General features: G+C 39.8%; 1 protein-coding gene across 19 annotated transcripts in view; it reads right to left on the reverse strand.

Annotated features, from left to right (window-relative positions):
* The window catches only part of NRCAM (neuronal cell adhesion molecule), a 135,303-nt gene that overhangs the window by 56,095 nt on the left and 58,018 nt on the right, over positions 1-21,190 (reverse strand). For 13 of the 19 annotated variants that reach the window (XR_013990901.1, XM_081022274.1, XM_081022285.1 and 10 more), the window contains exons 3-12: positions 18,201-18,394; positions 16,905-16,922; positions 12,955-13,060; positions 10,930-11,135; positions 9,740-9,862; positions 7,678-7,848; positions 7,095-7,151; positions 4,608-4,719; positions 3,418-3,602; positions 1,873-2,004 (exon numbers count right to left, since the gene is read on the reverse strand). Coding sequence is in view for 18 of the 19 variants with exons in the window: in XM_081022274.1 (XP_080878400.1) it covers positions 1,873-2,004; positions 3,418-3,602; positions 4,608-4,719; positions 7,095-7,151; positions 7,678-7,848; positions 9,740-9,862; positions 10,930-11,135; positions 12,955-13,060; positions 16,905-16,922; positions 18,201-18,291 (1,201 nt within the window). In the remaining variant the exon portion in view is untranslated. The remainder of the gene's footprint in view (positions 1-1,872; positions 2,005-3,417; positions 3,603-4,607; positions 4,720-7,094; positions 7,152-7,677; positions 7,849-9,739; positions 9,863-10,929; positions 11,136-12,954; positions 13,061-16,904; positions 16,923-18,200; positions 18,395-21,190) is intronic. The other 6 variants (XM_081022275.1, XM_081022279.1, XM_081022278.1 and 3 more) reach the window with 2 other exon arrangements.

A 21,190-nucleotide genomic window follows, 5' to 3' on the forward strand; every position in this document is an offset into this window, starting at 1 on the left:
GAATGACCGCTCCCCGCTTAAAACGGGGGGGGGGGGGCGACCTTTGCGTGGACGCGCGCAGCCCTGGATCTGGAGCGGTCCCATCAGCATAGGCTTGGCTTTGCCTTCCCTCAGGTGGGATACCTGGAGGTCTCCGCCTACCTCAGTCAGTTGTCCAATCCCACCTGGGGGAAGCATTGCCAAGGAGACCAGGCCAGGTAGGGGAGGGATTACCTGCCCACACAATAGAGGGAGGATCTTACCTGGGAATCCTCACTTGGCTCCAGAGCTTCTCCCACCCTACCCACCCTCAGTTAATGTCTTACTTCGCAGGTTAACTTTTCTGCATATGTTTTACAGGTAACTTTTCTTCACAGGTATGCGGGCGCTGCTACGTTAAGGTCGCTGTTAAAGGGCCGGAAAGGAATTTCCCTGCAGTGGCAGGTTTCGCCTTTCCTGTAGCAAAACGTCACAACTTTAGCAGTATCAGGCCTTGGGTGGAATCCTTTAGTCCATCTTCCTCTTTGCGGCGGCGATACCAGGGTTCCCTGTTAAAGGGGTTTCTGAAGGGAGGCTTTGACCGTACGCCGAAAGGTCGTCATTGCTCTCCCCTGCGGCGGCGGCATAACGGGGGCGGCTATCTCTGCTTGAACATATGTTCTCCAGAGCCGGCCCATCCCCTCCCCACACACTGGATAACCCTGAAGCTCCCTAGGTCCCCGGCTGGGGAGTGGGGAGGGAGAACGCCCAATGCCTGAGCCAAGGTCTACCCACATTTGAAATTTAATAAAGTTGTGGCCAATTTAATCCCATAGCATGTTGTCTTGAGTCGTTATTCCACATGACGGGGGGGGGGACCGCTCGGGATCTGGGGACTCCGCCTGTCCACGCAATGGAATCTTCAGAAGGGTATTAATGGCAACCTACTTCAGTAGAGCGAAGGAACCTTGTCACTTGGGGAAGGGAAATTCAGCCACAGCTGAAAGCACCCCTCCGTCTGGCCACCCATTCTCAACTTTAGAACTTGCTGCCACCTGATAATGAGGAATTCTTTCTACAAGGCTGCCAGTTATCAATCAGCCTAAAAATCTTTCCTGGGCTTTTCCCCGCAAAGGTAGGGTAGTTTATCACTCCTAGGCATGGGAGTGTTAAAAACAAGGCTGCAACAGGTTTATGAAATGAAATCTAAAGTTTACCAAGACAAAAATAAGGAGTTCTTCTAGGAAAAGGCATTGTATGAGAAAGTTACTGAAAGACAACATATTCCCAGTGAAGCAAAAGAACAAACAAATGGTTAAACGCAATCCTCCTTTGAAGTCTCTAAATACATTCCCTAAGGTTACAAATTTACATTCTTCTATTGTACTCCATAGAATTCCAGTAGGTCCGCCTTGCTAATTTGGTGTCTCCAGAGTCACACCTTGAAGTGCCTGCCCCAAAGGCAGTCCTCCAAGGAATAGTCTCTGGCTACCTGCACCCTCCACAACATGGGCTCTGCCCAGCAGATGCAGGTGACAGGAAATTTTGGGTGTTTTTTTATTATTATTTCAAACAAGCCTTCTCTCATACACTCAGATAACTCTCCCACCTTCTCTTTTGAGCTAGTTAACTCTAGAGTTATAGAGTTAAGTATATAATTTCCAAACAAACAAGCAAGCAAGATTTGTATCCCCATATAATACACAACTGTCTATAAAAGCAGAGTCCATGCATACAACCCATATAAACAAAGTCCAAGTCCTTTATTCCTTGTTTATTTCTCTCCCTCCTTCCTTTCCCCTAAATGGAAGCCGAATCCTGCAAAGCCTTGTGGCTTTCACCTCTCCTGGAACAGAGACACCAGTTAAAAACTTTGCATCACATTGTTCTGAAGAGAGTAAAAACAGATCTTACTTGCGATAGGAACTCCATTCGCTAACCAGCTTATACTGGGTTTGGGCTTGCCATTAGCTCTGCAGATCAAGGAACCACTTTCTCCAGGAGACAATACAAGGTTTGTGGGCTCTCTTATCCAGTAAGGTGCAGCTGAATTTAAAGGGAACAAAACAACCATCTGTATATCTTTTATTGTGTGTGTGTGTGTGTGTGTGTGTGTGTGGTGGCATACAGTATTACACAGATTGACTCAGTTAGTTATGGTGGCAAAATTCTGGCTGTCTAGGGAACAAAGTTGATAGAATGTTTGCAGTGCACATCCTGAGAGAGAAGGGAACATTGTCTATTTGGATGGGATAATTAAAACTTGCAGAGAACCTAGTATAGACAAAAGTTTTTGGGGTGTTTTTTTTTTTTAAGAGTACTGTAGCCCACAAAGAAATCAGGAGTAGAAAAACCAAGAGTCAAGGAGCCCAGAGCAAAGGTAGCTGATGGAATTTAGGGACAGCAACACGAGGAAAGGGTAGATGAAACCAATACATTAAGATCAGGAAGGATGTCTGAATGTCACATTGAAGTAAGCTAATCAGTAAAATCTTCACTTGCAAACTTCTTGTAACAAGTCTATTGGGCTGCATATTGCATATAATATATTTATTCCACTTTATATATTAACAAAGTACAGTATTTGATTGTATCCAGGGAAGTGCTGGTGAAATGGGGAATGGGTTGGCAGAAGGTAATTTTCTCTGCCACCTCCAGAAAGCCCCTTCTGAGGATTGAGGTACCCTCTCTGAAAGGGGTAGGCTATGGCTAGGGGTGCCGAGGGAAATAATAATTTTAAAAAATCAGCAGATGAATCTTCTGCTAATCCCCTCCCAACCATGAGTATCTGCATCCAAGTCATTATGTTATTCATTTACTTAAATAGATGTGTTAGTTGTTTTTCAAAATGCCTTTTTTTTCAAAGGCAGCATAGAGTATACAATAAAATCAGTTAAAATATATTATACAATATTAAAACAATAATAATGAGGTAGGAAAACAAGGGCCTCAGCAGAACTCTGAGAGAAAAATCACCCAGAAAATTTAAGAAAGATTCTGGATCTATCAGCCTCTGAGAGGATTGTCCTCTACCCATGCAACTGAATCAGGTACAATCTGCTCCACTACCCATCTGTCCTCATTGTACTGATTTTGGCAGACTTGAAATTCTGCTGAAGGAGAATTTTGGGTGATTAGACCTGAGACTTATCAGAATTTGCCCCAATTTATCTAGCGGATTCCAAAATGTCTTTAGGATATACAAGACATTTTCTGTGTGCTGGGAGGGCTTTACCACACTGTGTGAAGTCAATGGCATTACAGTATTAGCCACCATGAAGTGCTGTAAACATACATAGCAAGGTATAGTTAATATACCATAGTACATTTCTCATTTCGACATGTGGATGGATTTCAGTGTAGAAATCCAGTTCAGACAAACCTTTCATGTAGTAAAACCCATCTGATGCCACCCCTCTGAACTAAAAAATTTACATGTTATGTTAAGAAAAGTTTTACCTTTGACAGTGACTGTTATAACATGGTGAGCAGAACCCAAAAGATTTGATGCAATGCATTTATATTTTCCAGAGTCAGCTTCAGAAATGTCTATTATTTTCAGGGTTTTATGAAAATTATCCAAAAAAGTTCTGTTAGCAGGAAGCTCACCGCCTTCTTTAATCCAGCGAATAAGTGGCGTAGGTCTGATGAAAAACAAACAAATCAACAGCAGTTGAGATTAAAGTGATTGGCAGAAGGAGCACAATATTCCAACTCTCATGATCCAGAGATTGGAAGCAAGCTATAAGCTTCAGGTTCCCATCAGTGCTGACAGAATTCCCTTCCAAATTCCACAGTGGGTTTTAGGTTGCTATGGACAGATAGGTAATCAGCAAATTTTACAGATACAGCCAAAAATAATACGCAACTTATAAAAGAAAAAGAAAAAGACTAACTCATTCTTGGTAGATGGACAATGGAAAAAAGAGGTAGAGATAAGCAGAATATGTACATTTAGAATATCTCTTTTATAAAAGGCTGACATTTAGGATTCTTGCACTACAATTCACTACATGTCACGGGTACAAAAGGAAAACAAATTTGCTAAATATTTGCTGAGCACAGCCCATGCTGATAGGGCAGGAAAGGAATGACAGAAAGAGTGAACACTACAAGCGAATGACAGTTGTAGGAGGTATAGAAGCAATCAGTGATCTATAAAAGCAAGCAAGTTATGGAATTATCTCCTGCGCTTGCCAAAGCATTGTTTGCCAGGTGTTGGACCTTTGAACTGATGGGTTTTACCCCAGAGTCTCTGCTATGACCCTTGTGTTGTGGGGAAGAGGAAGAATAAAAACCTTACTGCTGCTTGAATGTCTGATTTATGAAGGCACACTCAAGACAACTTGGTAAATTAGAGCAAAGAGGTACAGTATTCCCTTATACAGTCTCTGGAAATCCTGGGGAAAGTCTGTCTTCTGTTGGTTGGACAAGGAAACAACAAATTGTGAAATAGCTGTGAGAAAGAGAAGGGGGAAAGCAAGCAACTCAGCTGTCTCCCTTTCTTTGTGTGTGCACACTGCCAAACTAATCAACAATCAAACATTTAAACATAATAATACTGCAAAAGGAAAACAGTGTAAAGCTATAGAAGTGAGAAGTGCTTAGCATTTCCGCATTTACGTTGCATGTTTCAAATGTCAACTCACAATCCTTCTGCAATGCACTCCAGCAAAAGGGTGTTTCCTCTTAGCTCTGTTTTGCTACTTGTACTTCCAGTGGGTAGCAGAAGAGTTGGGCGCCTTTCAGGAGATAACCTGTCTAAAAGAAAAGAAAAATGTATTTAGAAGTATTAATAATTTGAATGTAATTTCAAGACTACAGTAAAACTAATCCTTTCCATAAATGCATGCTGTATCTAATACTGACCATCAATACTGTAATTCATACAAACTGGGAGTTTTTAACCCATCCTGCTCTGCCTCGTTTAACTACTTCGCAAAACTCTGCCTTAAAATTTGGAAAATTCCTGTAAGGGGTAAGCATTTCACTTAGTAACTAAAATCTTTTGAAAGAAATCCACCCACCAAATAAATTAGTGCTTTTTTTTTTTGCTTTTTTTTTGCCACTAAAGAATAACGTAAGTTTCCCTGGGAACATCATTGTTGGTGAAATAGCAAATTCTTAAATAAATAATAGTGCTGTGAAGAGCTACTGTAAGTGATCAGTTTTTCACTTGAAATGATGGAAGTAAATGGTAAAGGTTTTCTACTGAAATCTTTTCTGTTGGCTTAGAAGCTTATCTTGTGAATTCTATCCTTTTTATTACCATTTCTGTTTGAAATTCTTCTGGGAAATTAGTTAACATTCATCTGTGTAGATATGAGCAATATCTGGCTTACATTCAATGGGACTCCAAAAGGTTATAAGTAAACAGGAGTGGAATCAGGGTATATCGTCATTGCAAATTAAAATGTTATTAGGCAACTTTAACTGCATTGGCTTTCCCAAAAGATCTTGGTCAAACTGCAGTTTGGTCCAGTGTTGAAAATTCTCTTAGAGATCCCCAGCATACCATTTCTCCTCCCCAACCTTTTCACACACACCTGCACCTACCTATATCACAGAACTATGACCCTTACCATTCCCTGGGAACAGGAAATGACTATAAACTGGTTCAAGTTTGTAGTGTAGACAGGTCCAGGGAGACAGCGAGATCATAGAATAAGAAGTAAGCCATTAACTTTAAACGCATAGCTTTCAGTCTAAACGCATAGCTTTCAGTCCAGATCACCAGTTCTCCCATGTGTACACTGACTATTTCCTATTATCTTCCATGGAACTCTGTGTGCTTAAAAGAGGTGCATGCATTGAATTTCCACTCTTATAATGGGGAAATCCTCAAGCGCACAAGGAGCCACTTCTATCTCCATATGCTTTCACATAACTTGCAAATAGGATACAAAACAAAAACATTCGAATTAATTCTTATTTTATGAAAAAATGAAGGACAAAGTCCATCAGCCAGTTACCTACTAGCATGTAACAATCACATTTTCTCGACCTTTAAATACATCAGAGTGTGACTGGTCTGCTGTGCAGCTGTCTCTCTAGGACTAAATTGTCCTTGAAGGGTAGCATGCTCAAACATGCAGCTCCTTCGCCACCCCCCTCCTTTGCACTCTACAGAAGAAGGATGCAACAGTGGTGCACTCCTCAGCTCATCTTGGATCTGGGAGGTTCTCACATCCAAGCGACAAACAGCAGCAATACAGATGATCATGTCACTGCATAGATGTAGGCACTTATTTTGCTAATGCTTACTTTGGTTTGGATATAGCACCAATTGATTTGCTCTCGGCTTCTACTGGGGTGGGTGGGGAGGCTGTGGCACTTAAGGAAAAAGGGCTGCTGCTGCCTGCCTTGAATCTGAGCATTGGTAGGAGATGGTGGTACTTCACTTGCTTAAGTGAGAATAAAAAAGGGAAATACATCAGCCACTAGAATTATATTATGCTGATGGACTGAGTCCCTGTAATATATGCCATTAGCCCTTGGAAAGTTTGTGTGAAGTGGATCGGATATGCATCCTTGAGAAATTCAACAATGTGGTCAAATCCATAACCATAAAGCCATGTTTACAGTTGATAAGATTGCTACCTCTGTGAAGGATTGAAAATAAAAGAAAATAAAAAGAAAATAGCAAATGCACATTAGGGCATGGATGCTTCAAACATGCTAGACATGTATTCTTTCTAACACAGATGTATTAAGTGGTTAGCACTTAAACTGCATATTCAGTGAGATATTAAGCAGGATGAGCAACAGTTAATTGTTTATGGCTTTTTCCTTAGTATACGGTGTGTGCTACTGAATAGTCTCAGTGATAACGAATTATCAGCTAACATAATAAGTTATAGAGTTATAGAGTGCATGAACATTAACAAGCCTGCTATATTGATTCATTTGCCAAAAGGGAAAAAAAACCACCATGTTTGCATGCAAATGTTCTGCCATTACTTCTAAATAATTTATAATCAATTAGAGCACTTATCCTGTGCAATTTACTTTTATGGTCACCAGTAGATATAGATATTAGAATTGTAAGGGCAGTAAAGTTAAGCAGCCATGGAGTGGTTAGTTAACTAAATTCTACAATGAAAGGAGTAATGCAGGAGTGGATCTCTAAAACTCACCACCATAAAAATCAGAGTCACTCATATTAGCAGTTATAGTTTCATTCAATGAATCCACTGAAATAAATAGAATATCATGAAGAATGCAACCAGGAAGCAGTAAATATGGGCTTTAGAAGTTAATCTATCTATCTACTGAAGCTGATCAATTTGAACAGAAATAAACATTTATTTCATTGTAATATCCAGGTCTGCAATTGCTTTTGCATAAGACAGAAAATATTTCGTAATTGTCACACAGAAGCATCTGAGTGTGCAACATACAGAAAATCTTGTTACCAGGCTGTTTTCAAACTTAGGTTGTATTCCAGCAAACAGATTGTCTAAACTAGTATTGACTTTAATGCAATTTAGGCACCCTAGGTACTTAACAGTACATATTTTTATTGCATCACATAATTTTACAAAGCTCTAGTAAAAATATACTGGTAGTCATTTTTAATGTTCTGAAGGTGTATTAATTTAAACCACGTGTTCTAAGAAAGGTACATTCCAGCAAGAAAGGTTTGTCATACACTTACGTAACATATACTTCTGTCAAATGTAATGTAGCTATAAAATAGCTTACAAAATTCACACCTACCTGGTTCAACTTTTAAAGAAATGGGTTGCTTCTGTTGTATAGTTTGAGTGTGGTTAAATCTCGCATAGCATATGTAATCATCACGGCTATCTTCTGGCTTTACATTAGAAAAATAAAGGTCTCCATTTAGACTCTGGGAAACTCTATTATTTTGAGGCAGCTTTTGAAAAGCTGTAGGGAAGAAAAGAAAAGAAATTGTGTCATTAAACAATGAAGGGCTACTTTAGGTACGTGAAGTAGACATTCTCCTATTGCTGCCTGCCTCAGTGCCTCTGACAAAGATTGTAGTGTTTAGACAGGTTCATATGAACCTGCCTTTCTAATGCCTGGGTCCCAATTCATAGAGGGCTTTCAAGATTAAAATCAGCACTCTGAATTGCATGCTGAAATGAATTTAGAAGCCCTTGAAATGGTTTAAAACTGGTGGATGTGCCCCCTGTGGGAGAAAAACCAGTCAGTTTCCATGTGTGAGCTAACTAATAAAGGAATGCCATTCTCCTATGCTCCTGAGAAAGATGTGAGAACCAGCATATTGGTGGAACAATTAAATTTATTGCAGTGTAAGTAGATCTCTGAATCAAGAGTGAATTAATAAGTGAGGGCAGGTGAGTTTTTTTATTACATAGAGGGGAGCACCCCTCTTATCCTCTGTGCAAATCAGCCACTGTACTCAGTGGCTTCCAAGCCAACAACTGGGTGTATTTCTGCTCCTCACACTAGATGAGCCTTAGGGTATAAGGACTGGCCATATACACTATGGCCCCATGGCAGAATGTTTACCCAAGTGTACCTGCCCATCCCTTGCAAGCTTACAGCTATAAGCAATGACTCCCAAGTGCCCACAACCCTAATAATGCCTCAGGGTGGCATAGGATTATATCCTAATTTGCTTACCTGCCTTCACTAAACTCCAATGAGAGCAAAGTGACCAAATTCAACAGTAAACAATTGCCAGTCAAACCAGATTGTGTACTTGTTTAAATCAAGCCACTGCCAGATAGACTAGATTAACCAAATAAGAGAACTCATGCCAATCGCATCTGATTCCTCCAGTAACGCAAGCAAATAACAATGAGACCAGATTCATCCAACAGGAAAATGGAAATATTGCCAATCAGCTGAGTCACAAAATAAATGAGCGAGCAAACATTATGTAGTGTGAAGTTGGCCAAAACAGGGAAGGCATCACCCATGATTGATCACCTTGCCCATCTACTTTTGGGAAATCGCTTTCAGAGTCTCCTTCGGGTAAGGAGGTAGAGCAAATTCACCCCAACTAATATCCACTCAACTGTGGATATTAAGTCTCCAAATGAGGTCATGAAACCAGATAAATCAATGTGAAATGGCTTTTTCCTGTCTTAAAAGTAGGACTGCCATGTTCTGCCCTCCCCCCATTCCAGATCACAACAGTAGGTATAGTCCCAGCCATAGTTCAAGAAACTATTCAATGTGTATTTACTTACTATACTCATTGCTACTCTCTTCCTACTGCTTTGCAAGGTCCATCTTTGTATCAGCCCAGCCCTCCCCTGTTTTGGCCTCTCATTACTTGTAGAAAAAGCATGTCTCAGAGATATTGAGGATGATTATCAAAATGTGGGTCATCTAGATAGGCTGTTCACAATGGTTGTGCAACTTTATTCACTGTCCCATCAAAATGATGGGAAAAATGACATACAATGACCATGTATGAACACTATGTAATAATTTGCAACAGTATTACAGGCCAACCTATATGTCATGCTGATTCAAACCAACTACCTTGCTTTAAAAAGACAGTAGGACTGGCATATAACATCACACACAGAAAACTGCAACTTGAGTAGCATTATGATGTAATACAGAAATTTAGTGAACACACCCATGTCCCATCATAAAGAGCTAACTTACAAACCTAACATGAAGCACTTTCCTGTTAACATGGGATTGAAACAGTCATGTAGACAAGTATGATGAATTTGTCCCCCTTGCCACATGAAGGTGTTCTAATTGCAGCACAGATGGAATTACTGAAATAATTTAGTGTGAGAGATATTTATGTATTTTTAAATAAACTTACAGTTATCCATCCAAAATATTATAGGTGGCGGTAATCCAATAGGTGGCCTGCAGGGAAGTATTGCATATTGACCTTCAATTACTGTTTTGGGAACTAGTTTTTCTTTGGTCCATAAAGGAGATCCTGCAGAAAAGGGAGGAAATCAGTGTCACATGGCCTGGGCAGTGAAAACAACACAGGAATTTCAAGAAGCACATGAAAACAAAGCTGCATAAGACATGAACCCAATATCACATGAAATTTACAAATTTTGCATGAACATATTTTTTACAGTATTCTTAGGGGAAAAGTTGTAAGGAACTTTATGATGTGATTTAGCTATTTCAAGGAAAAAAATAATCTTCAAATGTTCAGCAACAGGAAGAGAAACTTGCACTTTCCTGAAATGTGCATAGGAAGTTCTCAGACTATGTAATGCTGGGTATCGTCGGAAAGCAAAGCAATTAAACATTAAGATAATGGACTCCTAATTACACATTACAGGAGTAGGTAGTTACAAAAATATAGATGAATGGGAGAGCAAATTAAGTATGCCATCTTCAGCACAGTTATACATCCTTACGTTTTATTGATTTCAATACTACTTTAGTACATGTAAAGTGAATCATATGTCGTTATGCAGCATTTTGAGGTATTTGCCTGCCATGCTAGAGTGAAATGAATTAGGATCATCTGTTTACCACCTCATCCTAAACTATTAAGAGAACATATCTGAGATGAAGATATGACTGCTTAAGGAAACAAAAATTCTTATGAGACTACTTCACTGATGTATATTCCAACCTCTTTGGTCTCATTTTTTAAAACGTACATTTCAGCAGTATGTAATTGTTAAATACATATAATACTCAAGTATAAAATATTTTGTTCTAATTGTGATGCTTTATACAATACCCAGTTCTAAACATACTGGAAAAAGAAGGGAAATCTTGCATGCTTAACTTACTAAGAAAAACTTCGGAGAAGATGGGTAGTTTTTCATGCAGTACAGTGCTAAACTATAGTATCAAATATCATTACCTTCTAATAAGATTGCTTTGATGATTAAAAAGATGTCTTTTTTAAGAAAAGAAGAAAGAAAATAATGTAATATTTATTATAAGGGTTCCTGAGAAAGAAAATTAAGTAAATAAATATGCTAACAAGTAGTAAGAGCTTCAAGTTTAAGAAATTTCTAATATTCAACTTACTAGATGACCGTATAACAATATTATTGGAAATTGCTGCTCCAAGTTCATTTCTTGCTGTGCACTGATAAATTCCTTCATACGTTTCTGCCTTTCCTCCATTTTCATCATTAATAATATTTATTATAAGGGTTCCTGAGTGAGGCTTCATTCTTACCCGTACATCTTTATCGATGTCAAAATGAGTTCCATTGCGTGTCCATGAGAAGCTATCAATTGTGGGGAAAAGTTGAAGAAGTTAGTTATTGGGGGGGGGGGGGAGAGACATTTGCTATCAGATAATGTATAATCTTTAGTGTATAATGTATACCTTTGGTGAAACAAAATGTTGACAATGTTAATAAATATCCAACTGGAAAATGTGAAAAACAAATAAACAAGTGAGACAGCTATTCCAGACAGTGTTGCCTCAAAAGTGTTGTAGGAATTTTCACTACCTGCAAGAACGCTATGTCCACAGACCTCCACAGACTTCCAAAACCCTATGCCCAATGGATATCTGGATCACAGTTATGTTCTATAAGCTTTTCCTAGCCTCTGTTTAAGAGTAAAGGTCTGCTACTACTGTATATGTGTAAAGATGCTATTTGTAAAACCTGTGTTTCTTCAAGTTGCATAAATAGCTAGTGCCACCTTTTTAGAAAGTTCATCATCTTCTGTCTACAGCAGATCTGCTAAATCTCATACTATCACATCTGACAGTATGACAGTATACATCTGACAAAAATAATGAGAATGCTTTCACCAAGCCTTGCGATTGTATAGTCAGCATGCTAAAGAATACTAAGTTCTCTGCTGAGGCCAGGATCAAGTCCTTACCCCATACAGCAGAAGGCAGCATTTTGGCTGTATTTCCTTCTGGTGGCAACTCACTGCTCCTCATGGAGAGATGTTCTGAAAATTTCCAAGCTTTATGAGGCCTTTGGGGCAACTTCAATGGCCGCTCACTGCATCCATGGGGGCAATGGTCGCAGCCCCTTCATCCCCGGCAACCAGGCCATGCTTGCTTGCTGGCCTCTTCTGAGTGAATTCCCCTGTGACGGCAGGATTGGGGGGGGGGGAGGTGTCATTCTGCTAGGCAGGACATACTTGAATAGACTAGGCATGTCCAAAGTCCGTTTCAGGGGCCTAATCTGGCCTGCCAGTCGGTTTAATCCGGCCCCTGTGGCAGTTTATTCCCTGGGGTAAAATCCTAAAAAAAAAGCTCAAGAGCTTCAATCCTTAAAATAACTTTGGTCGGCCATTTGGTCAGCCCTCACGGCCCTTCACTTCATCAAATCTTGCCCTCTTTGAAAAAAGTTTGGACACCACTGGAATAGACCAATCACAGACCCCCTATGGAGGGTGGTGCCTTGCTGGCTGGCCAGGCATTGGCTGTTACCCTGTCTGAAGCACTGGGTGGAATCCTAGTCTTCAGACGCTGGGTGAAGTGGTGCATCACACAATACTCTATCAGTGGCATAGGCAGGGTACCCCATTAGAGGGGTCACGGTGGAAATTCCTGTCCAGAAGCCAAGCATAGGACAAATAGGCCATAGAATTTCCAGCAGCAGCCTTGGGATGGCCAACTCAGTAGATCAACATCTTAGAGAGTCTATAATCCTGGCTTGTCCCTGCAGCAGTTCTGTCCCTCCAGCAGGAGGCTGGACTGCATATACACCAAATGCCTGAGCCAAAGTTCTACCTACATTTGTAATCAATAAAGTTGTGACCAATTTTTATCCAGATCATCATCTGCTTGCATTTGTTCTGTCACACCTCACATAGCATTAGGTCAGGGAAAGGAGGCACTGTGACTGGGACCACATCTGGAAGTGTTCCACATACATGAACAATAGCACAATTAGCACTTTGTCACCTCACAAATGCTCTTTGCATTTTTTTAATGATAGAACTATGTATATGATAGGCTATTTTGCAAAGACATATAATAATAATCACAGGCATAGCATTATTTATTTTGCTGAGATTAAGTTTTTTTAAACAATTGGATGTATACAAAGTTAAGACAACAAAACCAGTACTTACCTAGGGGGTGGCTTTCCTTTTGCTTCACACTGTATTACAATATTCTCCCTTGGATCAACAATATAGTCTTTTGGAGACTGTTGTGTTATTGTCGGAGGCTGTGGTACTTTTTATGAAATATAATTAAAAAGTAAAAGGAAATATTCAATTATATCTTCTAAAAGAAGCACAAAACCACTTTTGTAAAAAAAAAAAGTTTAAAAAGAAGCAAATCACAGAAATAGTGCTGTTAATCACAAACATCTAGTGTGCTGCAATCCTGTACAAATCTGCAGGAGACTAAATTCACATGAGTTTAAGGGCGAATGTTACCGTTGCATGCCTCTAGGACTACAGTTTGAGTTTATAAAACAAAATCTCTGACATTTCTTATTATAGGCAATTGCATATGATCATCATTTTGCCAGTGTACCATGGCACCCTGGGGTGCCTTGAATGATGGTCAGGGGTGCCGCAGACAACACTGGCCTCCATCCCTTTTTCTCCCTCCTCTGATGCGCTCTTGAGTCTCTGCCTCCCAAAGGCTTGCACAGCTGTTTGTTGCAGCAGCCCTGGCTACAAGCTCCCCAGGCGAATGATGCCTCTGGAGCTGGCACAGCTCTCTTTGGAGTGGAGGGGGGACAGCTCAGAGACCAGGGGCAGCAGTAGCAGCTGCCCAGAGGACTCCCAAGGAGAGAGGAGAGGAGAAGAGGCTGAGGGAACACTCCACAAGGGAGGGTGTTCGAAAAAGGATGAGAGGCTGCCAGCTCTGCAGTCATGGGATGACATAACTGGGCTCCTGAGCCCCACAGGGGTGTCACAGAAAGAATGTAGTTGGTCAAGGGAGCCATGGACACAGAAAGGTTGAAAACCTCTGCCTTACCAGACTATCACTAAAGCCCTCTTTGTATGTTCTACAAGTGTATAATTAATTCATGTAGGGAAGATCCAGATTGTATCCACTGGTCTCATTTGCAATACTTTTTGGAGGGAAAAAAAGCCTAAGTATGTACAGTGCAAGTTGTCACTGTATTCTAGCTGGCCAGATGAGCTTTCACCAGTGTGCCAATGCAAGAACACACTGTATTGCCAAGTGCTAGATTGGGTTCCCTCTACCATTTGACCTTCTCAGCAAAGGACACGTATTTGGCTTTTGACATGTGCTTTAATATGCATTTACAACATATATTTCAAATCTGCTGATTTTGTATTTTAATTAGGTTAATCTAAAATCTGATTTTCTGCATATTTTAATGGGTATTTTATATTTTATGTAAACTTCCTAGGGGTTTTGATGATTAACCGGTACTATATAAATCCTGTTAAATAACTAACAGGACTCGATGCCAAGGAATTTGTTCTTAAATCACAAGCGGCTATTTCTGTTTGATTAGACTGGCGTGCAAATTAATGAGAGTGAAAATAGTTTCATGTAACACCAAGAAGACTAGCATTTTTAATAGTCTGAGAACTCTTAGATCACAACTGGCTTTCTCATTACCAAAGGAAAGCCCTACTGTGTGTACATAAGCATCTGCACCTGCTCACAGAGATTATCAAGTAGCTGTTTTTGATACTGTTACCATGAAATGATCACCAAGATACCAGATTCTACATGTGTATGAGTGACTGTGCTAATGTGACAATTTCTGTAGAGATCTTTTCTCTCTCTTTCTTATTGCAGAAAGAAATTAGGTTGATAAGTTATTTCTAGTAAGTGAACTCTTCCTGAGCGTCTCTAGGTGGCTGTCCTAATCTTTCCTTTGTACATCGTTAGCAGTACTGTATTTATATAAAACAATATATGGCACATTATAAAAGTGTGTGATAAGATATACTAGACATCTCATTGCTGAAGATAATACTAAAAGTACTATGAACACATCGAGGCCAAACAAACCTGCCCTGCCAGTTCTGTGCATGCAGTGGGGATCTGATCTTTGCTTAAAATTCACCTGCACTGCAATTCATTTCCAAAGTAAAAATGGAAAGTTTTGACCAACCACCTGGCTTAGCCCTTCTAAATTTGCAGTAAGATTGGAGAAATAGGGTAGTCATATGGGCCCTGAATTTCTCAGCAGTCACTCCCACATGCCCATCAGATCTCAAGGAGATAAACTACTACTGGACTTTCAGAAGACATTTAAAGGCAGCCCTGCTCGGAGATGTTTTTAATGCTTGCTATCATAAGTAAAGGTAAAGGTCAAGGTACCCCTGCCCGTACGGGCCAGTCGTGTCCGACTCTAGGGTTGTGTGCCCATCTCACTTAAGAGGCCGGGGGCCAGCACTGTCCGGAGACACTTCCGGGTCACGTGGCCAGCGTGACGAAGCTGCTCTGGCGAGCCAGCACCAACGCAGCACACGGAAACGCCGTTTACCTTCCCGCTATAAAGCGGTACCTATTTACCTACTTGCACTTAGGGGTGCTTTCGAACTGCTAGGTGGGCAGGAGCTGGGACCGAAAGACGGGAGCTCACCCCGCCGCGGGGATTCGAACCGCCAACCATACAATCAGCAAGTCCTAGGCACTGAGGTTTTACCCACAGCGCCACCTGCATCCCTATTTAGTAAAGTATTAATATTACTGAACCATTAAGGGCCCAGTCATGCATCACATTGAACCACAGCTTAAATTAAATTAAATTATGGTTTAATGTGGCTGAGCATCAAAAGTCTCTATGGTTCTCCCCCCTCCTTCTTTTAGGGATATTAGGTAGGGATAGTAGGAAATTTTGTCAGAAACGGAAGTGGAAACTGCCACAATTTGCATATTCAACTGAAGTCAGGAATAGAAATCATGCAAGGAAATACAAGTGGCATTTGGTAACTTTTTTTTTTAGTCTGAATGTTACGTGAATAATTAGGCAAATTTTGTGCTGTTTTTCATGTTTGATTTTCACTGGAATGCACTGAAGTTAATTACATGCTTAATTACATAATTAACGTTTGTTTCAGCCAACACCAGAAAGTGAGATGAATAATGTAGATGTTAGCAGTAGCCGAACTGTAGTGAAATGGAAACAGCATCGATTGTGATGAAAATGGGATGAAACCCTGCCTCTTTACATTCTGAGCTGTGGGGAAAACGAACCAGTAGCTAGTCTGTCTAACTCTGTCCTAACAAACAACAATAATCCAAGCTTTGTCCTTGACTTATCTTCGTGGTATGTTAGGAGACAAACAAATCAGAAACAAAGGTTTGCACATAATGGCAAGATATTCTCTGGCTTGTTTCATTTATGATATGCTGAACAGGGGTACACCACAGGCTGTTGAAACAATAGTTTCAAGTGATGGGTGAACCACATCAAAAAGGCTGTTCTTAAAAAAGAATTGTGATGTAATGCATGCTTGTGGGAAACCATGTCTATGGAGTTTGGGAGGAACCAAATTCTAGTAGGGCATGCTTGTAAATCTAACAGCAAGAGAAAACATGAGCAAACACACAGGCTGTGTATAGATGATTTACCTGGAACTATAGGAACAGCTTTATGCTTAATGCTGACTCAACTTAATAGCCACAAAATGAAGAAGAGGTGCAATGCAAACAGGAACATTTCTCTTGGTTCCATTTTTCTAACTGCAGTCACTTCTCCTGGTCCTAACTAAATGGTGAAACTGACTAGGTCAGATTACAAGCAGAAGCTGACACAATCAATGTAACTCCTGAAACTTGGGACATCATTGAAAGGGAAAGGTGGCATTGCACCTTTTTGAAAACAAAAACACATACCCTTTTGGGCACCAAAAATAAATATTTGAACATTTAAAAGAAACCCATTCCAAAGTTGCTACCGGCTATAATTTCCACAATGCTGCTTTCCATCAATCATCTATACACAACAACATTAATAACAGCAAACAACACCACATACAAAAATCATGTCACTTGGATTCCACACTCATTAAAAAAATATTAATACACACACAGTGTAAACTTTATTGTCTAGGTTAGTGGGCAGAAAACTTACATTCTTCAAGAAGTTTTGCTTTTTTTCCCCCGCATCAGATTCAGCAGGTGAATTGTAATCATGAATTAAAGAAAATTATTTGTTAGTAAGAAGAAAAAGTTAAACCTTAGAAAGAGAAGGTATTGAGGGAAATATACAGATCACTGACACTAAAGGTATTTTCAACAATTGTTACTCAAACAGTAAATGTTTCAAGATTCAGCGTGGAATCTCACACAATCCAATGTATGAGGCTCTTGTCAAATGTTGACTTTTGAAGTACAAACACTGTTTGTTACTCTGACCTATAAAGAACATGCCCTATTGATACTAAGGTTCTGAGGAGGTAGGGAAATGGAATTAATGGAATGCATTGCATTCATGCTGCGGGCAAAAATCAATTTGTGCATAGGTCCAGATGGAAGAGCAGCTAAGCACTTAAGACTGCATTTTAAAAATACAAACAGCATCTATTCCACTAGTCTTCAGATGGGGGATCAGGACCCACTTGCAGCCTGATCCAAGGTGAGTTGCAACCGGAGCACTAACACCATCCCAATATACGCTAAAAATAAATAAATAAGAAATGGGTCCCAAATTCACATTTGAGTTAAAAAATTGTCCTGGGTCTGAAATGGCCGAAGATACCTGCTATTCCATCGACAACATGGACATGTTATTAGCTATGCTATTTCCATTACCAAATATATTAATTTAAATGTGAGAGCCTTCCTCAATATTGTAGGACTAAACCAATACTACTTAGCTTTATTGTAAATGTACTCATGCTATAGGAAAAAACGTAACTTTGTGTTTATAGTTTTACAGTTTCATGACATAACAAATAAAACATTTGCATAAAAGATAAAAAGTGAAGCTGCTGTCCAAAATGCAAATGTCCTGGGCTTTTGACCAGTCTGTTACCTTAATGCCTAGTTTGCTTTTAAGCATCTAGTACTTAATTCTCACAAGGAAATGACACTGTGAATGGCTGCCTTGGAACTTTCCACAGCTAAAGGAAGTGAGGAGTGTGAAATATACACACAGATGTGTTTTTTCCATAAGGTAATAGCATGCTGCTTGTTTATGAGCTTAATTTAGGTTATCAGTTTGTTTCCCTGTAACAGAGCTGGCCAATGTAATGCCTTCCATATGCTGTTGAGCCTCCAGTTATCATTTGAGGCAGACATGGCCACAGTCAGGGATGATACTGTATTCCAACAACATCTGGAAGGTGCCATGTTGGAAAGCCCTGTTCTACAACAATATAAAGGTACGCAACACCATTCTTTGGACTAAAAAGGTGTTAATACTTACGATCAAGTGGTACATCCAATGCTGTAATAATTTGGCAAAAAATGAGAACCAGGGAAAGTCTGCTTTCAGAGATGCTGCTGCTCCACTCCATTCCAATATGTATTAGGAAATGCCCAGTAGAATTAAAACAAGCTCAAATTTCCTTTCTTATTAGCAGGAGATTTCTGGAAATGGGGTTTGTGAAGTCGTATAATCTGGAAACCAAGTAATACCAAACAAGCGTTAGCAATGGTTTGGAACACATAATCAGGCTACTACAACCCTTGAATTATGGCTGATTCAGACATTCAGTTTAAGTGCACCAGAAATCAGGATGTGAACCATAATGTGTAACAATTGTACCATCTGGGTTATATATGCGGGAACTCCTTTTCATTCCATGTACAAATGCATGGAAGCAACAGCCAATGCTGCCACTGCTGGGGTGGGGGCGAGAACTCTACTTCAGTTGCAGACCACATATTTTGCAGGAAGGAGGTCACATGTTCAAAAGGCACTCAGATCAAGCAGTGAGTCACCCACCTTCTGACCTAGAGATAACAATGGACTGACTTAGTAGGTCTTTTCAGATTTGTGCAAGGAAGGTGGGTAGGAAAAACAGGATAGTGAGTGCCTGACCTGTGCGTGTTCATTAGAAGGTTTGAAAGATCCCAGAGGGTTCATTCCATGTGATTGAGGTGCCTGGGTTTTTTTTAGGGCTAAGATGCATGTGCATCTTATGAATACACTTTCACATAGTGATATAATGTCCAAACAGAGCTCATAAGGACTTTTTCTTATGTGCCTTTCCAGTGAAGCGGGGGGAGAGGTGGAGAAAGAAATAAAAGTGGTCCTTAGACAAGGTGCCACTCCATAATCAAATCTGCATTAATTTTCCAGGTCATTCAGGTGGCCACCTGAAATGGAACCACATGAAGGGCTTACAAGTGCATGGTAAAATTGCTATGACAACAGCAGCAGTTGCTTCACGTCTACAGTTTACAAAATGATGTCGCCTCTATTTCAAGTAACCACCTACATATATATATATAGCTGCATATTTGGAACTAAGCCTTTGAAACTTTTGTAAAGTATCAAGATCATTGATGCATTCAATGAAATTTTACTGACACACTGAAAGATGGCGCCAAGGTAAGACATGCATATCAGAGATCATCAAATTCTCTTTCAATTACTGGTACATGACGGGGGTTTGCTTTGCTGGCTTCTTCCCCTCTCTTTTATTCTTTTTAAAATTCTTCTTATCGAAGGCAAGGCTGTTTTATGTGTTCCAACAGCCTCAGGAATTTGCACTATATAATTTGTGAAGCCAGAGTTGTAAATTAGTTTTAATGAAGCCTACCAGCCTTGCAGCCACCGCCCTGATTTCCTGTTGGCTATTTCTCCACATTTAAAAAACTTATTTTAAGGACTTTTAACCTTAAAAACCTTTTAATCTTTAAAAATCCATTTTAATTCCTTTGACCCCCTATATTTTAAACAAACTGAAGGAGAGGAAAAATTGCTGTTGGCCAAAGAGGCTACATTGAAAGAATGCCCTCTTTGGTTTTTGCTTTTATCTTTTTAGCCTCCTCTCTACTGCCTTGCTGCCCACAAAGTAGCTGTAGATCAATCAGGACTGGATGAGACTGTAGATTTGGAACTCAACCAATTGACCCAAGAAGTACGGCTTGGCTGATACACGTAGAATTCCAGAAATGAGAAGAGCAAAAAGACCCACTTGTCCAGATATGGATAGTGATTCACGGTATTTAATTCTCAAGCAGAGTAACTTGGACAACTATTTTCTGCCTCTTAAAGAGTCTGTTTCTCCACCAAAAAATCCTTTTAACTCTCTGCACACAGAAACAGCAGAGGAGACATTCCCTGGATTTAACAAGAAGGATACTGAAATTAATAGCCTTAATTTAGCCATTTTCATTAATTCCAATGGGTTTTCTCTGAGTTAAACTCATCCCATGATACATAATAATTCCAATGTAGTGTGCTCAGCGTTGGACACACTTTGCATATATTCGCCTTGTTTGCACATTACTTTAAAGAATAGTTAAACTAAAACATGGTTTGAATGCAAATGTGAAGTACGCTGTTGTACGCTGCTGCAATAGCATGCACTTCATTCCTCTCTGTACCTGCTATGGTGCCAGAAGCTAAGCCTGTCAGTCTGGCTTAAGTGTTGTGTCCAAACCTGAGCTCATGGTTTGTTTGGAAAGAAATACAGTAAACTATAGTCCTAGGTGCAGATGTAACAAAATGACAGACCACGGCTTAGCTCCTGGCAGTACTGTGGCAGCTGTTAACAATTTCAGCAGTGTGCATTAAGAATGAAGCACTCATTGTTTTTGAATGAACAACCCACAATTTGAACTCTAAGCACCAGCATGTTACATGTTCACATTTAAACATTTAGCTTAACTATAGATTAAAGTGACGTGTGACCCATATCATTATCTCAGTATCCCTTACAACAATCCCGAAAGGTTGGTCTGTGTTATTATTCCATGATCACGCATAAGCGACTGAGACTGACTTATATTGCAGAAGTTTGGACATAAATAATCCAGAATGTTTGCAAGCTTTGAATATTGCCTTGGTAACATTCAACAACAAAACCAACCAACCTAATATTCACTGACTAGTCTCTATTCACATAATCCATTTTTTTCAAGACAGGTAGTGCAGCAACCTGAATAGAAATATTGTGTAATCTGAAGCATACACCAGGGCATTTTGTCATATGATTTTAATATTAGAGCCAAAGGGAATGCAAGTGCTGAACTTGCAGTATGTAGCTATTAAGTGTCATCTGTTATAAACATAAAATACCTCAGTGGTTCATGATAGAACATATTTAACTAAAACACCTCTGTAGATTTGTCAGCACAATTTTTGTTCTGGTTCATCGTATTCAGGATGAATAGTGACATAAATGGGAAAAGGTAAGACTGCAGCTCCGGCTGAACTGAGCATATTCTTGGCCACGAGATAAA

This window comes from Podarcis pityusensis (genome assembly GCF_964106645.2).
Source record: "Podarcis pityusensis genome assembly, chromosome: 10".
In the NCBI taxonomy this organism is placed as follows: Eukaryota; Metazoa; Chordata; class Lepidosauria; order Squamata; family Lacertidae; genus Podarcis; species Podarcis pityusensis.